The 23,385-nt window shown below is 34.3% G+C and overlaps 1 protein-coding gene across 1 annotated transcript in view; it reads left to right on the top strand.

Annotated features, from left to right (window-relative positions):
* Window positions 1-23,385, top strand: part of LOC132745534 (DNA polymerase epsilon subunit 2-like) — a 43,711-nt gene that overhangs the window by 16,937 nt on the left and 3,389 nt on the right. The window contains exon 14 of the mRNA XM_060734483.1: window positions 420-596. Within this exon, the coding sequence (XP_060590466.1) occupies window positions 420-596 (177 nt within the window). The remainder of the gene's footprint in view (window positions 1-419; window positions 597-23,385) is intronic.

The following is a 23,385-nucleotide window of genomic DNA, read 5'->3' as shown; positions in this document are numbered from 1 at the left end:
AGTCTCGACTGTATATCTTCAGTAACCCAATAATTTTGTTATAAATCTTTTCTGAGAGGGTAAACAATTTAAGCTAAGCAAATTTTCAAATTCTCAGACATAAGAAAAAATATGTTAATAGTTTTAGAGATGTAAAAATATTCAAAATTCAGTTGACATTTTGCATGGTTGATGCAATAAATGTTTTGATCACCATATTTTTACCTGTTGCTGACAGATTAGGGACTTAATTCGCATATTTACTATTTAGACTTGTTAGATGTAATTCCTATGGATTATAGAATGTGCTTTTTGGGCTAAGTTTTATCACTTTATTTGTATACTCAATATTTGCTACAGCAGAAAAAAATCTTTTTTTAATTTTTTTTTAGAAATTAGCTGCTCCAATATAGACTAACCACATGTCTTTTATTTTTCAGTTTACAAAAACATTAGTGTGTCAAGGACACCTGACGCCCCTCCCCCTACATGTTGCCCCAGTGTACTGGGCATTTGATTGCGGTTTACGGTTATATCCTCTACCTGACCTTGTGATATGTGCAGATAAACACGATCCTTTCCACAGCACATCAGTAGATTGTACAGTTTTAAATCCGGTAGGTGATTTTATTCATCAAATGCCTTTGTGTAGAATTTTCCAGAAAGAAGTTAGAAAATATGGTTTAATGATAAAATTGTTTTGGATATATTTTGCCACATATTATAGTCATATTTACACATGCTGTGCAGAAGTTTGCTTTTAATTGGCTATTTGTCAAAGGTTTGAAGCATACCAAATTCGAAATCAATTGTGAGACTATGCTTAATTTTTGCTCTCATATTGAGCTTAAATATAATGTTATCAGAAGATTGACTGTTATAATGGTGGTTGATTAATGATTTATGATAAAAAAGTTTGATACAATATAAAAATGACCTATATTATAAAAAGACTGCTTCACTCGTATATACAAAAAAAATTGAATATACAACTTACACAGACCCATCATCACCTAGATTACTTCGAAAGGTGTGTTCTCACCAAATCAAATGCAATATTATTCATGCACGAATTTGAACAAAAATTCCTAAAAACGTACACAATTACACCATCGGTCTGGTGGCGCTACATAGACGAAATCTTTTTGATATGGCCACACTCTCGACAGGAGTTGAGCTCCTTCATCATGGCCTTAAACAGTCAACACAACACAATAAAATTTACCTCTTACATCAGCGATAAAGAGATACACTTCCTGGACGTAACTGACAGAAAAAATACCTACGGGAACTTATCTACTACACTAAACCTACTAATGCTCACATGTACCTCACTATAACTATAAACATTTATTATTATTATTTTCTAATTCATTCATAATAATTTAAATAACTATATACGGACAATGAACCGCCTAACAATAACTTCTATAAATAGATTTGATCACGTGACAAAAAGAACCGTCAAAACTGTACCTTAGTTTGAAAAATTCTGATATATCTGTACCCTGATGAAGGCTATTGAATAGCCGAAAAACGTAGGTCTAAAATAAAATTATAGAAAACCTGACCCACTTTGTTTCGTGTGTTTCACTTTCCTTATCCTTTTTATTAGTTTACTGTTGTGAAAACAAGCATCCCGTTTGGGATCCGATCTCTGTGGGAATCGATTAAACGGTTCTACGTAATCGGTGTGAGAGGTTGGTCCAGCTTACAACTTACCTCTAAGTATCCAGTCTTGGATTCCACCGGCCAAAGCACCATAAATCGCCCTTTGAAGGGACCCGTGCTTCGAAACCTACACATTACGTTATGTCGGATGAAAATCTCTACGAAAAAGCTACTACTACACCGCCTATATCCATAGCAACATTTCCGGGACAGTCTAACAACTCCACCAAAAAACGGAAAGCGGACGACAACGACTCAACTCCTGGCCGTATAGAACAAGAAAACCTCTCGAAATTCAAAGTTCTAAAAAAATTGAATATACAACTTACACAGACCCATCATCACCTAGATTACTTCGAAAGGTGTGTTCTCACCAAATCAAATGCAATATTATTCATGCACGAATTTGAACAAAAATTCCTAAAAACGTACACAATTACACCATCGGTCTGGTGGCGCTACATAGACGAAATCTTTTTATACCCCCGCACAACAAAGTTGTAAGGGGGGTATACTGGAATCAGCTTGTCCGTCCGTCCGGCTGTCCGTCCGGCCGTCCGTCCGGCCGTCCGTCCGTCGGTTTTTTCTTGTCCGCCCAATAACTTAAGATTCCTTTGACCCTTAGTCTTCATTTTTGGCATGGAGGGGTTAGTCATGATTAGTAGATGACCCCTATTGATTTTGAGGTCACTAGGTCAAAGGTCAAGGTCACAGGGCCTTGACTTCAAAAAAGCTTGTCCCCAATAACTTAAGATTCCTTTGACCCTTAGTCTTCAAATTTGGCATGGAGGTTAGTCATGATTAGTAGATGACCCCTATTGATTTTGAGGTCACTAGGTCAAAGGTCAAGGTCACAGAGGCCTTGACTTCAAAAAGCTTGTCCGCCCAATAACTCAAGATTGCCTTTGACCTACAGTCGTCATATTAGGCATGAGGTTAGTCATGATTAGTAGATGACCCCTATTGATTTTGAGTCACTAGGTCAAAGGTCAAGGTCACAGGGGCCTTGACTTCAAAAGCTTGTCCGCCAATAACTTAAGATTCCTTTGACCTACAGTCGTCATATTTGGCATAGAGGTTAGTCATGATGAGTAGATGACTCATTTGAAGTCACTGGGTCAAAGGTCAAGGTCACAGGGGCCTTGATGCTATAAAGCTTGTCTGCCCAATTACTTAAGATACCTTTCACCTACAGTCTTCATATTTGGCATAAAGGTTAGTCATGATTAGTAGATGACCCCTATTGATTTTGAGGTCACTAGGTCAAAGGTCAAGGTCACAGGGGCCTTGACTTCAAAAAAGCTTGTCTGCCAATAACTTAAGATTCCTTTGACCTACAGTCGTCATATTTTGGCATGGATGTTGATCATGATTAGTAGATGACCCCTTTTGATTTTGAGGTCACTGGATCAAAGGTCAAGGTCATAGGGACTTTGACTTCAAAAAAGTTTGTCCACCCATTAACTTAAGATTCCTTTGACCCACAGTCTTCATATTTGGCATGGATGTTGATCATGACTATAAGAAGACCCCTATTGATTTTGAGGTCACTGGGTGAAAGGTCAAGGTCACAGGGACCTTGACAAAAAAAAAAGCTTTTTTCTTCTCAATTGCTAAAGAATGTCCTGTCAGCAATGTATTGATTTTGACATTTTCACATTTGAAGCATGTAGAAATACATAACTTAGCAATGCACTGGTTTACTACCTCAGATTTGGTAGGGAGGTTGTCCTTGAGCTCTAAATGGCCACTGTTGATTCTGACAAAGTGGTATGCGGGGGTATTCACGCCATGATAGTGGCAGTTCTAGTTGATATGGCCACACTCTCGACAGGAGTTGAGCTCCTTCATCATGGCCTTAAACAGTCAACACAACACAATAAAATTTACCTCTTACATCAGCGATAAAGAGATCCACTTCCTGGACGTAACTGACAGAAAAAATACCTACGGGAACTTATCTACTACACTAAACCTACTAATGCTCACATGTACCTCCACTATAACTATAAACATTTATTATTATTATTTTCAAAATTATTCATATAATTTAAATAACTATATACGGACAAATGAACCGCCTAACAATAACTTCTATAAATAGATTTGATCACGTGACAAAAAGAACCGTCAAAACTGTACCTTAGTTTGAAAAATTGGGCTGATATATCTGTACCCTGATGAAGGCTATTGAATAGCCGAAACGTAGGTCTGAAAATAAAATTATAGAAACCTGACCCACTTTGTTTCGTGTGTTTCACTTTCCTTATCCTTTTTATTAGTTTACTGTTGTGAAACAAGCATCCCGTTTGGGATCCGATCTCTGTGGGAATCGATAACGGGTTCTACGTAATCGGTGTGAGAGGTTGGTCCAGCTTACAACTTACCTCTAAGTATCCAGTCCTTGGATCCACCGGCCAAAGCACCATAATCGCCCTTGATAGGGACCCGTGCTTCGAAACCTACACATTACGTTATGTCGGATGAAAATCTCTACGAAAAAGCTACTACTACAACCGCCTATATCCATAGCAACATTTCCGGGACAGTCTAACAACTCCACCAAAAAACGGAAAGCGGACGACAACGACTTCAACTCCTGGCCGTATAGAACAAGAAAACCTCTCGAAATTCAAAGTTTAAAAAAATTGAATATACAACTTACACAGACCCATCATCACCTAGATTACTTCGAAAGGTGTGTTCTCACCAAATCAAATGCAATATTATTCATGCACGAATTTGAACAAAAATTCCTAAAAAGTACACAATTACACCATCGGTCTGGTGGCGCTAACATAGACGAAATCTTTTTTGATATGGCCACCTCTCGACAGGAGTTGAGCTCCTTCATCATGGCCTTAAACAGTCAACACACACAATAAAATTTACCTCTTACATCAGCGATAAAGAGATCCACTTCCTGGACGTAACTGACAGAAAAAATACCTACGGGAACTTATCTACTACACTAAACCTACTAATGCTCACATGTACCTCCACTATAACTATAAACATTTATTATTATTATTTTCTAATTATTCATATAATTTAAATAACTATATACGGACAAATGAACCGCCTAACAATAACTTCTATAAATAGATTTGATCACGTGACAAAAAGAACCGTCAAAACTGTACCTTAGTTGAAAAATTCTGATATATCTGTACCCTGATGAAGGCTATTGAATAGCCGAAACGTAGGTCTAAAATAAAATTATAGAAACCTGACCCACTTTGTTTCGTGTGTTTCACTTTCCTTATCCTTTTTATTCGTATATACAATATACAATATTTATAGAAATTTCCAATGGTCAGATGGATTAATGATTATCTACTACATAAAATATGTACACAGTTAAGGCAAAGTTATTTTAAGATTTACCTGTTCACTGATTATTTATGCTTGGATGGGCATGATGTCACTTTTAATAGAGAGAGTTTATGATGATGATAGAAGGGATTGTGAATGTTACCAACAAACTGTTCATATGAGTGCATGTATTTATCTCTTAGCCTGAATTTGGTAATACTAATAGGTTCTACCCATGCAAACAGTGCAGACCAAGATCAGCTAACATATCTGTGATGTCTGATCATGGTCTGCACTGTTCACTATTCAGTACTTGTCTTGAAATTTTCCGCTGAAAATAATTCATGGTTTTGTCCAGATTAAAAGTAAGGCAAGTCCATTTAAGATATACGAGGGATGTTCGAAATGTATTGCTTATTTCTATCTGGAGACTTCAAATTTCAAGTTAGCTCAAACGTGTTCATTTCATGCCCTCGAAGTACCTTCGTGGCTAGAAATGTAAAGTTTCAGCCGATGTATCCACTTCTTGAAGGCGTCACGGAACGCTGATTTGGGCACAGTAATAAGGTACTAATGAATGGCAGATCCTAGTGCCTTTCAGGACTTGTATTTCCGCCCTGCAAGGAAGGATATCAATTTCAGAAACAAAAAGAAATCGCATGGGGCAAGGTCTGGAGAATACAGGGGGTGAGGCAAAAAAAGTTACTTTTTTTTTTTCAAAAAGGCCGAAACTATTGCGGAGGTATGAACGGGGGCATTGTCATGTAGATGACAGATATGCTTAAAACCAGTGACAGGGCGTCGTTTCTTATAATACTTTTTCAGTTTCTTAAGTACTACGTCTTTGTAGTACTTCCCAGTGATACTTCTGACCTTTTTCACCGGCACTATTTTTGCCATTCCTTCACTAGAGAAGAAAATTGCATACAAAACCTTCTTTTCACTCAAAGACTGTTTGGCGATTATTAGGCGGTTGTTGTGTTCAGTGGCCCAGATTTTGTTGCTAACTTTTCTGACAAAATAATGGACCAAAGTTTCATCACCTGTGACGACATTGGCAAACTGTTTTTTGTCATATTTTGGAAACATTTGAAGCAGCTTTTTGGTCACCTAAACCCGTTGCCTCTTTTGCTCATCGGTCAACAGATGTGGCACCCATCTAGCAGAAATCTTTCTGACTTTCAACTGTTTCTTTAAAATAAAGTGAACCATTGATAGTGATATGCCTACCTTTCGTGGAATATCACAAACTGTAAATCTGGCATCTCTTTCAATGATATCCTTTATTTTGGAAACAATTTCGTTACGAGATGCAGATTTTGGCCTACCTGATTTTAGTGCATTTTTGATGCACTCTACGCCAGACTCAAATTTCTTTTTCCATCGCCTGTGTCATAAGACACACAAGAAGGCCCATAAGCAGTAAAGAGTTCAGTCATCAACTGCTTCAAAGAGCAACCTAGTTTTAAGCGAGCTTTGATGTAAGTCCGTATTTCATCTTTTTTTGTCGACGCTTCTACGAACCGTTTTTAGCTCACCTGTCACAAAGTGACAGGGTGAGCTTTTGTGATCGCTTTTCCTCCGGCGTCCGTTAACTTTTACTTTAAATAACATCTCCTCATAATCCACTAAGCCGATTTCATCCAAACTTCACAGGAATGTTCCTTTGGTGGTATTCTTTGAAAATTGTACAAAGAATTTAATTCCATGCAGAACTCTGGTTGCCATGGCAACCAAAAGAAAAAACTTTAAATATGTTCTTCTAAAAAACCCAAAGAGCTAGAGCTTAGATATTTGGCATGAAACATCTTCTAGTGAGTGTCTACCAAGTTTGTTCAAATAAAAGCCCTGGGGTCAAAATTGGCCTGGCCCCAGGGGGTCATTGATTTTCCCTATTTGCATATAGTAAAAACTTAAAAAATCATCTTTTAAAGAACCCAAAGAGCTAGAGCTAAGATATTTAGCATGAAACATCTTCTAATGGGTGTCTACCAAGTTTGTTCAAATAAAAGTCCTGGGGTCAAAATTGACCCCGCCCCAGGGGGTCATTGATTTTCCCTATATGCATATAGTAAAAACTTAAGAAATCTTCTTTTAAAGAACCCAAAGAGCTAGAGCTAAGATAAATTAGCATGAAACATGTTCTAATGGATGTCTACCAAGTTTGTTCAAATAAGAGCCCTGGGGTCATAATTGGCCCCGCCCCTGGGGACATTGATTTTCCTTATATGTGTATAGCAAAAACTTAAAAATCTTCTTTGAAAAAACCTGAATAGCTAGAGTTTAGATATTAAGCATGAAACATTTTCTAGTAAGTGTCTACAAAGATTGTTCAAATAAAAGCCCTTAGGTCAAAACTGGCCCTGCCCCAGGTGTGTCATTGTTTTAAACAAAGAAAGAGACTAAAAGTTATACCATTAGCAATAGTAATGTGGGGTCTCGAATAATTTAGAATAGAAGACTGTATCATTAAAAAAATGCACATTCCAAATTTCATTTGGCCAAGGCTGAAGAAAAGTGTACCACAAATGAGCAATGGAAGAAACTCCTTTATTACTTAAAGAATTTAGTAACTGGTATAATTATCTGAATTTAAGCTGACAAACATAATCTATTTGAGCAAGTTTACCTAAAATCAAGTAAAATTGTGAATTTTGTAAAATTTTATTTAATATTTCTTTCAAACTAATGATTATTAAGGGTAGATTAGAAAGGAGTATTTTCTCAGATGTCCTTGAAGTATTTATAACCACTGCGCACCCCAGTCCTAAGCTTGTCTCAAATTCCCCACTGAGTCTCTGGTTAATATCCTGTGCCCACCTAGCAAAAGACTGATATATAAATTGAAAGTTACATATGTCATCAGTAGCTAAGGAAATTATCATATATCTTTTTATCTTATCTTTTTATATGCCCGAAAGAATTTCGGGCATATTATGTTATATCCCCCTGGCGTCCGTCCTTCCATCTGTCCGTCCGTCCGTTAGCAATTTGGTTTCCGGAGCATAACTTAAGTTCCATTTGGCCCACAGTATTCAAACTTCATAGGATGATTGCCCATATTGGGTAGAAGACCCCTATTGATTTTGGAGTCACAAGGTCAAAGGTCAAGGTCACTATTATCTTAAAACTGAAAATGGTTTCCGGAGCATAACTTAAGTTCCATTTGACCCACAGTCTTTAAGCTTCATAGGATGATTGTCCATATTGGATAAAAGACCCCTATTGATTTTGGGGTCACAAGGTCAAAGGTCAAGGCCACTATTGCCCTAACACTGAAAATGGTTTCCGGAGCATAACTTAAGGTCCATTTGACCCACAGTCTTCAAATTATAGGATGATTGTCCATATTGGGTAGAAGACCCCTATTGATTTTGGGGTCACAAGGTCAAAGGTCAAGTTTACTATTGCCCTAACACTGAAAATGGTTTCCGGAGCATAACTTAAGTTCTATTTGGCCCATAGTATTCAAACTTCATAGGACGATTGTCCATATTGGGTAGAAGACCCATAATGATTTTGGGGTCACAAGGTCAAAGGTCAAAGTCACTTTAACCCTAAAACTGAAAACAGTTTCCGCTCAATAACTTAAGTATTAATCAACCTACAGCTGTAAAATTTTATAGGATGAACAGCCATGTCCAATACATGACCCCTATTGATTTTAGGGTCATAAGGTCAGGGTCACAATGATCTTTACACTGAAAGTTGTGGTTTCTGGAGCATAACTACAACTTGATGCTGGTGCTATGAAAACAGCAACTGTATATATATGAAGGTTCTTCAGCTATAAAGGAGGATTGCTTTTTGAAGGAGGTAATACTGTATTTAATTCCCATGTCTGACAAATGTTTCATCCTTACTAACAAAAAAAAACACTTTCGGGCATATAATGCTCCGCCTAGCGGTGCTCTTTTTGAATTATGGATCTTGTTACATGCACTGCCACCCTGTTAAAATGCTAACCTCAGTTTAAGGCTCATAATTATAGCATTGTTGGTTTCAAAAAAAAAAATTGCCAACATATTTTTTTTCATGTATATTTATAACATGCCGTGCCTGTTATAACACTTCTTCAATGTGACAGTCAAGTACATTAAACAATTTTAATTAGGACTCTTGTGAAGGTAAAAGATGTGAAAATCATGCACAGCTTAGTGTTAATTGGCTCCTTTTTAGCTCGACTATTCGATAAGAATAAGTAGAGCTATTGTAGTACCCCGAGCGTCGGCGTCCGCGTCGGCGTCCGCGTAACCACTTATGTTAAAGTTTTTGTAATAGTTCAAATATTTTCAAAGTCCATTGACATATGGCTTTGAAACTTTGCACACTTGTTCACCATCATGACCCCAACCTGTAGACAAGAGGAGGTAACTCTATCAAGCATTTTGACAGAATTATGCCCCTTTTTGGACTTAGAATTTACGTCAAAGTTTTTGTAATAGTTCAAATATTTTCAAAGTCCATTGACATATGGTTTTGAAACTTTGCACACTTGTTCACCATCATGACCCTGACCTGTAGACAGGAGGAGGTAACTCTATCAAGCATTTTGACAGAATTATGCCCCTTTTTGGACTTAGAATTTACGTTAAAGTTTTTGTAATAGTTCAAATATTTTCAAAGTCCATTGACATATGGCTTTGAAACTTTGCACACTTGTTCACCATCATGACCCCAAACTGTAAACAGGAGGAGGTAACTATATCAAGCATTTTTTTACTATCAAGCACTAAGAATAGTCGAGCGTTGCTGTCCTACCGACAGCTCTTGTTTTGTTTTACCTGTTGATCAGTCTAAAGATTCTTAAAAATTAAGAAAACCACACAAGCTCAAAATTAATTTCAAAAGCCTATACTACACTTTCTATTGGAAAAAAAGTTATTGTCAGAGACAGGAGATAAATGGCATTTGATTAACTAAGGGACAAAACTAAAGCTGGAAGCTTTTACTACAACTGTAATGGCTGTGTTTACATCTGTGATTTACGTTTTTCTTTCGAAAGTTTTCTTTTCTTTTGAATATAATTAGTAATATTTGACAAAATAATATACGTTTACTTTATTAAATTGCCTAAGGGGAAAAAAATTAAAATATTTCTTGAACGGTAAGTCAAAATTAGCGTTATATGTATCGACCGTGGGTGGAGTAATGCGGTAATTTTGCAATGAGCGTTATCTATCAGAACCTCGTTATAACATGGTGTTGAAACATTGAACTCCAACATGAGTGTTATATAAGAGCGTTGCATTGTATGTTGCATACATATTGTATAGATGAAACATTTAAATTAGACTTCATTGTCACATGAATTATACCTTATCATATTATTTAATGCTAAAGATAGCATGAGAAAATAATGAAATGACCCGTAAAATTATCTTTCATTCTTTAAGATAATTACCTGTGAATTTGATTGATGGTTATATATTTCATAAGAGACTATGTGCAGGGCATAGGTTTGACATTCCTCAGGTCAAGGGTCACACTTGGTCATTTGTGTCAATTTCAAAATTTCATGTTCACTCAGTATCTTTTGAATCAATAGAAAGAAACTAAACTTTTTGGCAGAAATATAACTTATAATGAGACAATTTGCAGAACACAAGTTAAGGCTTTCTGAGATCAGAACTGATATTAATCTTGCCTTTGGGGTCAATATTGGCCCGCCCAGGAGTCACTTGATTTATATAAACTTACATAGGAAAACTCATTTCAGACTTTTGTGTGAAACTACAAAGACCAGAGCTTATATTTTTTGCATGTAGCATCAATTTGTCGATTTCTACAAAAGTTATATTAACTCAGATCAAAATTGGCTCTTGGAATCACTGGCTTTATCTGGACTAAGTTATTGGAAAACACATTTTTTGGTGGATAAATACTAGCCTTTATATTTGGCATATAGCATTGCCTAGTAGACCTTTAAATTTTTTATGAATCATGCACCTAGGGTAAAAAAAATGCCTCTACCTTGGAGGTCATAAGGATAATCAAGATAAAATATTTTTATGCCCCCACAATGTGGGAGCATATAGCGTTGCACTTGTCCGTCCGTCCGTCAGTCCGTCCGTCCGTCCGTACGTCCCGAAATCTTGTGAACGCAACTCCTCTTAAACCTGATGGCATGTTTTGCTTAAACTTACAGGGATGAACAACTTTAATGTGTAGATGGTAGTAAAGGAAGGAATTTTCGCTGCGACCAAATTTAACAGAATTATGACCCTTTGTTGATTTTTTCACTAGATACTATGTAGAAATTTTGTGAACGCAACTCCTCTTAAACCGGATGGCAGATTTTGCTTAAACTTACAGGGATGAACAACCTTAATGTGTAGATGGTAGTAAAGGAAGGAATTTTTGCTGCGACCAAATTTAACAGAATTATGGCCCTTTGTTGATTTTTTCACTATATACTATGTAGAAATTTTGTGAACGCAACTCCTCTTAAACCGGATGGCAGATTTTGCTTAAACTTATAGGGATGAACAACCTTCAGGTGTAGATGGTAGTAAAGGAAGGAATTTTTGCTGCAACCAAATTTTACAGAATTATGGCCCTTTGTTGATTTTTTCACTATATACTATGTAGAAATTTTGTGAATGCAACTCGTCTTAAACCGGATGGCAGATTTTGCTTAAACTTCCAGGGATGAACAACCTTAATGTGTAGATGGTAGTAAAGAAAGGAATTTTTGCTGCAACCAAATTTAACAGAATTATGGCCCTTTTTTGATTTTTTCATTATACTATGTAGAAATTTTGTGAACGCAACTCCTCTTAAACCGGATGGCAGATTTTGCTTAAACTTCCAGGGATTAACAACCTTTATGTGTAGATGGTAGTTAAGGAAGGAATTTTTGCTGCGACCAAATTTAACAGAATTATGGCCCTTTGTTGATTTTTATTTTTCAACTTGTGGCACATGTAGTCCAAAAAATATTTGACCTAGAGTCATAAGATTGACAGAACAGTGGCGTGTGGGGGCATCCGTGTCCTATGGACACATTTCTAGTTCAGACAAGTTTCTTGATTGGGTCTCTGCACTAATTGAAAGATTATTTTTGATTACACAACCAAATTAATATTTGGAATGTGTTTGTTTTATCAGTGTACACTCATATTTATTGATGATTTGAAAGAAAATATATGCTCGCGTTCAAAATTACACATGTGGAAGGAAGGCACATATGAAAATATGTTATGCACTTGCATTTCTTGTGCACAGCATAGTAGTTGTTGTTTTGATACAAATGTGTTCTTTGTTGATTGTCTTTTATAAGAAACAAATATTTCAAGAATGATCTTTACATTATGCCATCAAGCCATCAGAATTATGGCACTTGCCAATGTCTTTAAGTTTGTAAGTTTAGCTTCTTTGGTTTAGATGCATAGCATGTTATATTGCAAAACATTTGTAATATCAAACTCAGACCTGTAAAAGTGTATCCCCAGCTCCTTCTACCAATTTCAGGGACTTAAGGCATGTTATTCATCATAATTAGTATGTGGTCACCCATTCCACAACAGAATCTTCAAAAATAAGTTTATAATTATGTACCAATAAGGACAAGGTGCCTAGCTGTAATTGCCTTATCAAGTTGAGAAACAAAGTATTGAATCAAAATCAAATATGTGATAGTTTCATTTTACAGTTTTAGTTACAGGGATGACCATGTTAATCTGGTCTATGATGATGTTCCTGTTAATAAATTGTAACAAAATATATATAATGAGCATTGAATGAAATTAGACACATATTTGATTATTTATTATTTTTCAACTATTTATAAGATGTGATAAAAAAGTAAATGGCAAATAAGCAATTTGTCAGAATGTAGAGCCGAGTCAGAATCCATAAATGTCTAGCCAGGTCATTTACTGTATCCTCTTAGCATTAAGAAAAGACCATCCCAAATTCACATCAAGACATGACCTTTTCATAAATTTAGGAATATTTTAATACAACATGTATATGTCGATGTAGCCCAGTCGGCAGTTACTTGTATATGCGGTTCATGTATATAAGACAAAGGACGCAACTCCTATAAATATACAAGATATTTATTTATAAAAAATATTTACAAAATATAACAGTGTCTTTTCTAGGATTTGAAAAAAAGGATTTTTATCGAAAAGTTAGAATTTATTACATTTACTGATGTTTTTTCTTCTTTCTCTATGTAAAATTTTCACCCTGCCTCTGAAAAAATAGGGGGAAATTATCAAAAATAGGAATGAATCTCCCCCAGTAACAGACAATACACTAATTGATTTAATTTCATACTTTATTAGAAACGATACGATTTAATTTCATACTTTATTTAAATACAACGCGATTTTACCATTTAAGTACACTTAAATCTTTTCGTCCTATGATATGTATCAGAAAACACTTTACTAGTGTAAGTGGTTTTAGACTTAAAATGCTAATTTTAAATAGAAACTGAGTGCAGTTTTATTATAAGGACACTATTTTCTAAAAAATAGTACAAATCAGTCATATAGTTCCAGATTAAGGCCATCCAATAGAGGTTGCTGTTTTGTAGTCAATTTTTTCTTGGATCAAATAAATGAATAAGAATTTACAAAAAATATTATTTTCCTGCCTTTTGATTTGGTGACTACAAAATTAATACACACTCACCGATAAACCTTTTTAAAAAATATATAAGCAAAGGTGATCATGTACTACAAGTGTTTTAAGGCCCAGTTTTTTAGAAGGAAGAAATAATTGCCACTTTACAAAATTAGGTACATACGCACTAAGTTTATAAACTTAGCATTCATATAGGTACAACATGAATTACTATAATTATGTGATTATTTATATAGATTAATAATACTTAGTACAGGTGTAAGTCTTAATTTTTTTTTTTTTTTTTTTTTTTTTTTTTTTTTAGAAATTTCTCATGTAATTGAGAAGTATGTGCCTCTGAAAATTGATGATTAGGGCAAATGACTCTTTTATTTTTATTTACTATCTTCTATAGAAGAAAAAGTCTGTCAAGACTATACTGTGTTAAGATTTAATATGATTTTTGAAATCCCTTAAAATTGCAATATTAAATTGAGTCCAACTTTAAAATCGGACTTGTCAATTAATCAAAATCAGCGATGAAAGGGTTATGTTACCTGGATGTAAAGGATTTTTTGAGTCCCCATTCATTCATACACTGTTTACCCTTAAACAAAATTTTTAAACAAACTTTGTTTAAAATATGCACTCAGTTTAAAGAAATGAAAATAAGAGAAACTCGGTTATTAAAGTAAGAGATTGGATTAATCTGTTATGATAACAATCTTGACGTGAAATATTGAAAACCCACCTTTAAAAGTTAAATTTCAGCATTGCATGCAGATAATTGTGTGAAGTGTCATAATGACAGATTTCAAGTTTTGACAAATATTTGTATAATTGCATTTCTGGCCTATAATTATTGCTCCCCAAGTGGTATACCCAATCACTGACAATATTTGGCTAACATTGTACCCCCATATCACTGTCATAATTACTATATGGAGACATAATAATCAAAATTATTCAAAAAACCTGTTACTGTAATGTCAACCAATCATTCTGTGAACACGTCTTATGATTCAAATGAAATAAAAAACCAATTTTTAATGCGTTGAAAAAAACATATGTTTGTAAATGTTGATACAATGTGGATGTTATTGTAAAAATAAATTATCTTAAATGTGTATCACGCACATATGTTCAAGAAAATTATAATTAATCAAAGTTTTACATAAAATATTCATATATTGTTAAAAGGAATTAGATTTTAATACAGATCAAACAGTGTTTAAAACTACAGGGTGAAGTAAATAGGACTGGCGAGGTGAAAAATTAAAAGAGATTGTAAGAATAAAGTATGGCTAACAAAATTGACTCGAAGGATGTTAACTTGGTGTCATCTTCTATAATGCTCGTTAACAATCCTGTGTCAGAGAATATGACATATTTCCAAGAATCATCCAGTATGACGCACGCGTCAGCTAGTTCTTCGTCTCGTATAGAGGATTATCCGTATCAATACCAAGAAAGCATGGGTCCATTTTCATACGGCACATATTATCCATACGCTTATTCAAGTATGGACTATGTAGCGACGTCAACTCGTAACTGTCATTGTGAGACGACGCCCCCACAGGACACGTTCTTGCATCAGATCTTGATGGGAAAAGGATATAAAAATGATAGACTATATGTTACTCCTAAACCAATCATAAAACAAGAAGTAGATTATGGGAGCTATGGTTGTTGCTATACTAGTAGTTATCCAATGGGATATGGGTATCCCATGTATCACCATTAAATATTTATGACAATGTTCTTATGGTATGTCAGAAAATTTTTGTATTCTAGTATAATTCAGTTTTCTCACAAAATTTATATAAATCATATTTCTACCTCCTTTTGATGAATTATATAAATTTTAAAAAAGAATTGTTATTTATCCTGATTGACAAATTTTTTTCAGTTTATAAAATACTTTGCCTTTTTATTATCCCCCGCTGAAAGGCCCCGGGGGATATAGAAATAGTCTCCGTCCATCTGTCCAGACGTCCAACATTTTTGTCCGAAGCATATCTCAAAAAGTATTTGAGGTATCAACTTGAAACTTCATAGGTGGAAAGATCATATTGAGAAGGAGTGCAGTGCACAAGAACGATAACTCTACCCTGCATAATTTTTCAGTTATTGCCCTTTGTTATTTTTCAAACTTAATTTTTTTCTAGAGCATATTTCAAAAAGCCTATGAGATATCAACATGAAACTTCATAGGTGGATACATCTCACTCAGGAGGTGTGCAGTGCACAAGAATGATAGCTCTACCCTTCATAATTTTCAGTTATTGCTTTTTGTTATTTTTCAAACTTAATTTTTGTCCAGAGCATATCTCAAAAAGTCTTTGAGATGTCAACATGAAACGTCATATGTGGATAGATCTTATTGAAGAGTAATGCTGTGCACAAGAATGATAACTCTACCCTTTATGATTTTTGAGTTGTTGCCCTTTCTTATTTTTCCTACCTTTTTGTCAGGAGCTTATCCCAAAAAGTGTTAGAGGTATCAACTTGAAACTTCATAGGTGGATAGATATTATAGAGGAGGAGTGCAGCACACACAAATGATAACCTACCCTGCATTATATTTCAGTTTTTGCCCTTTGTTATTTTCAGCCATCAGTATTCACATAGGTTTCAAATCTGTAATCACTTCAGCCATCAGTTTTCATTACCAAAAGACCTCTTAGAATTGAATTTTTTTTCTGCTCTACTGCATTATACATTCTTCCAATGAGCAAACACATTCGGCGGGGGATGGCCATGTTAACATGGCTCTTGTTGTGTCACCTTGAAAAGGTGACATATAGGGGTTACTTTTGTCGGCGGCGGTGTCTGTGTCGGCGTCGTTGTCGGCGTCCGCTAAAGCTTGTCCGGAGCATAACTCAGTCACTATAAGTCTGATTGACTTCAAACTTGGTATGCATGCTTCTTTCAATAACCCGAAGTGCAGTGCACAAGGACCGGTACTCTGCTGTTCTTATTTTTTGAGTTATTGCCCTTTGTTAATTTTCATACTTTAATTTTGTCCGGGCCATTTCTCTTCAACTAAAATAGCTATGGACTTGAAACTTCATAAGATGATAGATCTCATTAAGAAGAAATGCAGTGCACAAGAACCAGTACTCTGCACTTCCTAATTTTTTAGTTATTGCCCTTTGTTAATTTTCATACTTTATTTTTGTCCGGGCCATTTCTCCTAATGTATAAAAGCCATGGACTTGAAACTTCATAGGATGATAGGTCTCATTAAGAAGAAGTGCAGTGCACAAGAACTGGTACTCTGCATTTCTTATTTTTTGAGTTATTACCCTTTGTTTATTTTCATACTTAATTTTTGTCCAGGCCATTTCTCTGAAAGTATAAAAATTATGGACTTGAAACTTCATAGGATGATAGATCTCATTAAAAAGAAGTGCAGTGCATAAGAACTGATACTCAGCATTTCTTATTTTTCAGTTATTGCCCTTTGTTGCTTTTCATACCTTATTTTTGTCCTGGTCATTTTTCCTCAAGTATGAAAGCTATGGACTTGAAACATCATAGAATGATAGATCTTATTGATAAGAAGTGCAGTGTACTGAAACTGCTGCTCTGCACTTATTATTTGTTTAGTTATTGCCCTTTGTTATTTTTATGCCCCCGCCATATAATGGCAGGGGCATATAGTGTTACCCTGTTCCGTCATTCCGTCATTCCGTCCTTCCGTCATCATCAGTTTCCGTTCATTATCTTAATAACCCTTGCACATATTGAACTCAAATTTGACATATGGATATGTCATGAGAAAATACAGGTCAAGTTCAAAATTGGTCATGGTTCGATGATTTTTGGCAGAGTTATGCCCCTTTTACATTGAAAATAATATGAAATTTTCAGTTTCCGTTCATTATATCCCAAACGGTTCAAAACATTCAATTCAAAATTGACATATGGATATGTCATGAGAAAATACAGGCCAAGTTCGAAATTGGTCATGGTTCGATGATTTTTGGCAGAGTTATGCCCCTTTTACTTTGAAAATAATATGAAATTTTCAGTTTCCGTTCATTATCTCCCCAACGGTACAACACATTCAACTCAAACTTGAAATAATGATATGTCATGAGAAAATACAGGTCAAGTTCAAATTTGGTCATGGTTCGATGATTTTTGGCAGAGTTATGCCCCTTTTACTTTGAAAATAATATGAAATTTTCAGTTTCCGTTCATTAACTCCCCAACGGTACAACACATTTAGCTCAAACTTGACATATCGATACGTCAAAGGAATGCGCAGGTCAAGTTCAAATTTGGTCATGGTTCGATGATTTTTGGCAGAGTTATGCCCCTTTTACTTTGAAAATAATATGAAATTTTCAATTTCTGTTTATTATCTCCCCAACAGTATTAAACATTCAACTCAAATTTGACATATTGATACGTCAAAGGAATGCGCATGCCAATTTCAAATTTGGTCATGGTTCGATGATTTTTGGCAGAGTTATGCCCCTTTCACTTTAAAAGTAATATGAAATTTTCAGTTTCCGTTTATTATCTCCCCAACAATATTACACATTCAACTCAAATTTGACATATGGATATGTTTTTGGAATGCGCAGACCAAGTTCGAATCTGGTCATGGTTCAATGATTTTTGGCAGAGTAATGCCCCTTTCACTTTGAAAATGATATGAAATTTACAGTTTCTGTTCATTATCAACCCAACAGTGTTACATATTCAACTCAAAATTGACATAATGGATATGTCAAAGGAATGCGCAGGTCAAGTTGGAATTTGGTCATGGTTCAATGATTTTTGGCAGAGTATTGCCCCTTTCACTTTGAAAATGATATGAAATTTACAGTTTCTGTTCATTATCAACCCAACAGTGTTACATATTCAACTCAAAATTGACATAATGGATATGTCAAAGGAATGCGCAGGTCAAGTTGGAATTTGGTCATGGTTCGATGATTTCTTGGCAGAGTTATGTCCCTTTCACTTTGAAAATAATATAGATACATCTTAGGAATAAGCAGTTTAAGTTTGAATTTGGTCGTGGTTCAATGATTTTAGACAAACTTATCTTTCCTGAATGTTGGAAAAATTTTGAACTTTCAGTTTCAGCCCTCATACTTTTGTGGAAATGTATATAGCCATTATGTTGGCTACAAATATGCAATATGCTATTTTTAAAAGGTTAAGACTGAATAATTTCAGTGCCTTGAACATTGTATAAAAATGGTTTGTGTTAACATTGAAAAGTTTTAAGGGCTTTGAACTTAGAATGAAAAAAATAATTTGTGCAAACAAATTTGGAACTAAATATTATAACATTTGAAATTTTGGCTGCATGCGGGGGCATCCGTGGCATGATGACACATTTCTAGTTCATATTTCATTTTTGTCCTGGCCATTTCCCCTAAACTACTATATTTCACAAGGCGACACATCCGACTCGCGGAGTTCTAGTTTTAAACAAGATACCATACCATTTTGAATTGTGATTCCACATAATTTTGTCTCTTCATTCAATAGCAACTGTTATTATTATTAGATAAACATGTACTTTCAAGAAATTCATACTTATCAATATTGAAGGGAAACATGAATTTGAGAAACAAAATGAGTTGCTGGAAAATCATCAAGATTTCCAGTAATTTCTTGGTTTGACTCGCTTATATCCTGACAATAATTTTTGTCATAATTATATTGATGTGGCGATTACTGATATTTAGTTATATCTTGATGAGACTTGGTTATATACTTACTTTTGGTCATATCTTACTGTGACTTGGAAATATCTTGGTGTAATAATAATAATGATAATAATAACTTTATTTACCGAAGGTAACACATTAAGACATACACAGATAGCAACATCTTATTTACAATGCGGCCTTCTAAAATGTGGCTTGGTTATATCCTGACTTTTGGTTATATTTTGGAGTGACTTGGTTATATACTTACTTTTGGTTATATCGTAGAGGGACTTGGTTATTTGACCTGACTTTTGGTTATATCTTGGTGTGACTTGGTTATATCCTGACTTTTGGTTATATCTTGGTATGACTTGGTTATATCCTGACTTTTAGTTATATCTTGGTGTTACTTGGTTATATCCTGACTTTTGGTTATATCTTGGTATGACTTGGTTATATCCTGACTTTTAGTTTTATCTTGGTATGACTTGGTTATATCCTGACTTTTGGTTATATCTTGGTGTTACTTGGTTATATCCTGACTTTTAGTTATATCTTGGTATGACTTGGTTATATCCTGACTTTTGGTTATATCTTGGTATGACTTAGTTATATCCTGACTTTTGGTTATATCTTGGTGTTACTTGGTTACATCCTGACTTTTAGTTATATCTTGGTATGACTTGGTTATATCCTGACTTTTGGTTATATCTTGGTGTTACTTGGTTATATCCTGACTTTTGGTTATATCTTGGTGTGACTTGGTTATATCCTGACTTTTGGTTATATCTTGGTATGACTTGGTTATATCCTGACTTTTAGTTATATCTTGGTATGACTTGGTTATATCCTGACTTTTGGTTATATCTTGGTATGACTTGGTTATATCCTGACTTTTGGTTATATCTTGGTGTTACTTGGTTATTTCCTGACTTTTAGTTATATCTTGGTATGACTTGGTTATATCCTGACTTTTGGTTATATCTTGGTGTTACTTGGTTATATCCTGACTTTTAGTTATATCTTGGTGTGACTTGGTTATATCCTGACTTTTGGTTATATCTTGGTATGACTTTGTTATATCCTGACTTTTTAGTTATATCTTGGTGTTACTTGGTTATATCCTGACTTTTGGTTATATCTTGGTGTTATTTGATTATATCCTGACTTTTGGTTTTATCTTGGTGTGACTTGTTTATATCTTGACTAGGTTATATCTTGGTGTGACTTGGTTATATCCTGACTTTTGGTTATATCTTGGTGTGACTAAGTTATATCCTGACTTTTGGTTATATCTTGGTGTGACTTGGTTATATATTTACTTTTGGTTATATCTTACTGTGATTTGGCTATATCTTGGTGTGACTAGGTTGTTTTCTGACTTTTGATTACACTTAAGTGTGACTTGGTTATATCCTGACTTTTAGTTATATCTTGGTGTTACTTGGTTATATCCTGACTTTTGGTTATATCTTGGTATGACTTGGTTATATCCTGACTTTTAGTTTTATCTTGGTATGACTTGGTTATATCCTGACTTTTGGTTATATCTTGGTGTTACTTGGTTATATCCTGACTTTTAGTTATATCTTGGTATGACTTGGTTATATCCTGACTTTTGGTTATATCTTGGTATGACTTAGTTATATCCTGACTTTTGGTTATATCTTGGTGTTACTTGGTTATATCCTGACTTTTAGTTATATCTTGGTATGACTTGGTTATATCCTGACTTTTGGTTATATCTTGGTGTTACTTGGTTATATCCTGACTTTTAGTTATATGTTGGTATGACTTGGTTATATCCTGACTTTTAGTTATATCTTGGTGTTACTTGGTTATATCCTGACTTTTAGTTATATCTTGGTATGACTTGGTTATATCCTGACTTTTGGTTATATCTTGGTATGACTTGGTTATATCCTGACTTTTGGTTATATCTTGGTGTTACTTGGTTATTTCCTGACTTTTAGTTATATCTTGGTATGATTTGGTTATATCCTGACTTTTGGTTATATCTTGGTGTTACTTGGTTATATCCTGACTTTTAGTTATATCTTGGTGTGACTTGGTTATATCCTGACTTTTGGTTATATCTTGGTATGACTTGGTTATATCCTGACTTTTAGTTATATCTTGGTGTTACTTGGTTATATCCTGACTTTTGGTTATATCTTGGTGTTATTTGATTATATCCTGACTTTTGGTTTTATCTTGGTGTGACTTGTTTATATCTTGACTAGGTTATATCTTGGTGTGACTTGGTTATATCCTGACTTTTGGTTATATCTTGGTGTGACTAAGTTATATCCTGACTTTTGGTTATATCTTGGTGTGACTTGGTTATATATTTACTTTTGGTTATATCTTACTGTGATTTGGCTATATCTTGGTGTGACTAGGTTGTTTTCTGACTTTTGATTACACTTAAGTGTGACTTGGTTATATCCTGACTTGGTTAAATACTTACTTGTTGTTATACTTTAGTTTAACTTGGTTATATTCTGACTTTTGGTTATATGTTGGTTTGACTTAGTTATATTCAAACTTTTGGTTTATATCCTTCTTTGGATTTTGTTTTCACCTTAAATCTGACTGAACCTTTGATTAAATCAATTTTAGGGATAGTTTGTAGAGAATTATGACTGTGTGGTATATGTTGTCAGTAAGTGTAATAAGTTCACATCTTTTGTTGAAGAGTTTAAGCTGTAGAAATTAACCACTAAGTATTTTGAAATATAATTGCGTCAGTCAGTATTTTTAGAAAATTATGACATAACATGTCCATGAAAAAAAACCAGTAAAACGGTTATGTTTCTATAAGTAACTTAAAATAATTTGTTCTACTGATCATTAAATAGTGATAAATTAAGTTTGACACTTGTTGTTACTACCACACTTACAGTTGTACTAAACTTGTAAAAATATCGCAAAATCTTTACCAAATTTTGAAATGCTTTTGAATGGAAGCAAAATTGATCAACAGATAAGATCATATGTGCTTTTGTGATAAAAACTTTTGACTAATTGTAGCAATTTTGTATCAAAAACAGTAATTTTCTCTTAGGGTAAATGCACTGCCTAAATTAAGGGAGCAATAATTACTTTTAGTTGTAATAGCTATTCATGGATAAAGTATAATATTACCAGATAATGAGACAACCTTCCTGTCAGAACTTTACAAGTCTCGGTTCATGTCGGGTTCGATAAAATTTGGTTATATCTATTTTTAGGTTATTGAAAAAAAATCGAGGACTAAATTTTGCAAACTTGTTCCTCTCTGTCCTTTGGTTACTGCGTTTTTACTACTTTTGAGTTCAAAATCAAGACTTAAACATGGTTGCCATTAAACAAAATAATGCTGGGAAATTAAAAAAAAAAAGAAAAAAATAACATTTAAATTTAATTACTTTTCTCTTCATCTCCTCAGAAGATAGTACATAGTAGATTTAAAATTATTGAATTTGCAGTTAATTGAATCACAAATGCAGATTTTTTTTTATAACTTTATGTTATTAAGGGTGAAAACATATTTATGTAGCTTTATGTTGAATGCAATTTTTTTCTGTTTATCAATTCAAGATAAATGATTTATTGATAGAATTATATGGAGACATGTTGAATCACATTAAAGGTATCAAGTGTTAAACACATATGTCAAGTGCCTTCCACACAGACTGTAACAAGAACAGTTGAGTACCTATAGTAAAAATAACCCACCCACTTACCCCACTGGGTTATTGTATCAAATTACTCTTCAAACTTTTAAAATAGAACATCAAAGTATGATCATCTTTGTGTAAGAACTTCCTGTGATACTTATCAAAAAGATTCTTTTCACACAAAAATCTGAAAATTATTAATTACGTGTCGTGTCGCCAGTGTTTGAAGTTCATTGATTAATTCTCCTTTTCTTATAAAGATTGTTGTATAAGTTTACTTTGGCCTAGTAAACTAAATTTTTAGAACATTTTTTGTAGTAATATAATAACCGGCTGCTAGGACAACTGGTTTATAATGATATTTTAGTAAGATATGATTTAGATTTTTACTCTGATATGATGTCACTATGTCCTGTGTGATTAAGTCTTCAAAAATACCCCTATCAGGATATAATTACATTGAAGAGTTTAAATAAAATGATAGACTGTGTGTCAGATTC

This window comes from Ruditapes philippinarum, unplaced genomic scaffold (assembly GCF_026571515.1).
Source record: "Ruditapes philippinarum isolate M1 unplaced genomic scaffold, ASM2657151v2 ctg2233_1_1_1_1, whole genome shotgun sequence".
NCBI lineage: Eukaryota > Metazoa > Mollusca > Bivalvia > Venerida > Veneridae > Ruditapes > Ruditapes philippinarum.
This window is presented reverse-complemented; position numbering and strand designations above follow the sequence as displayed.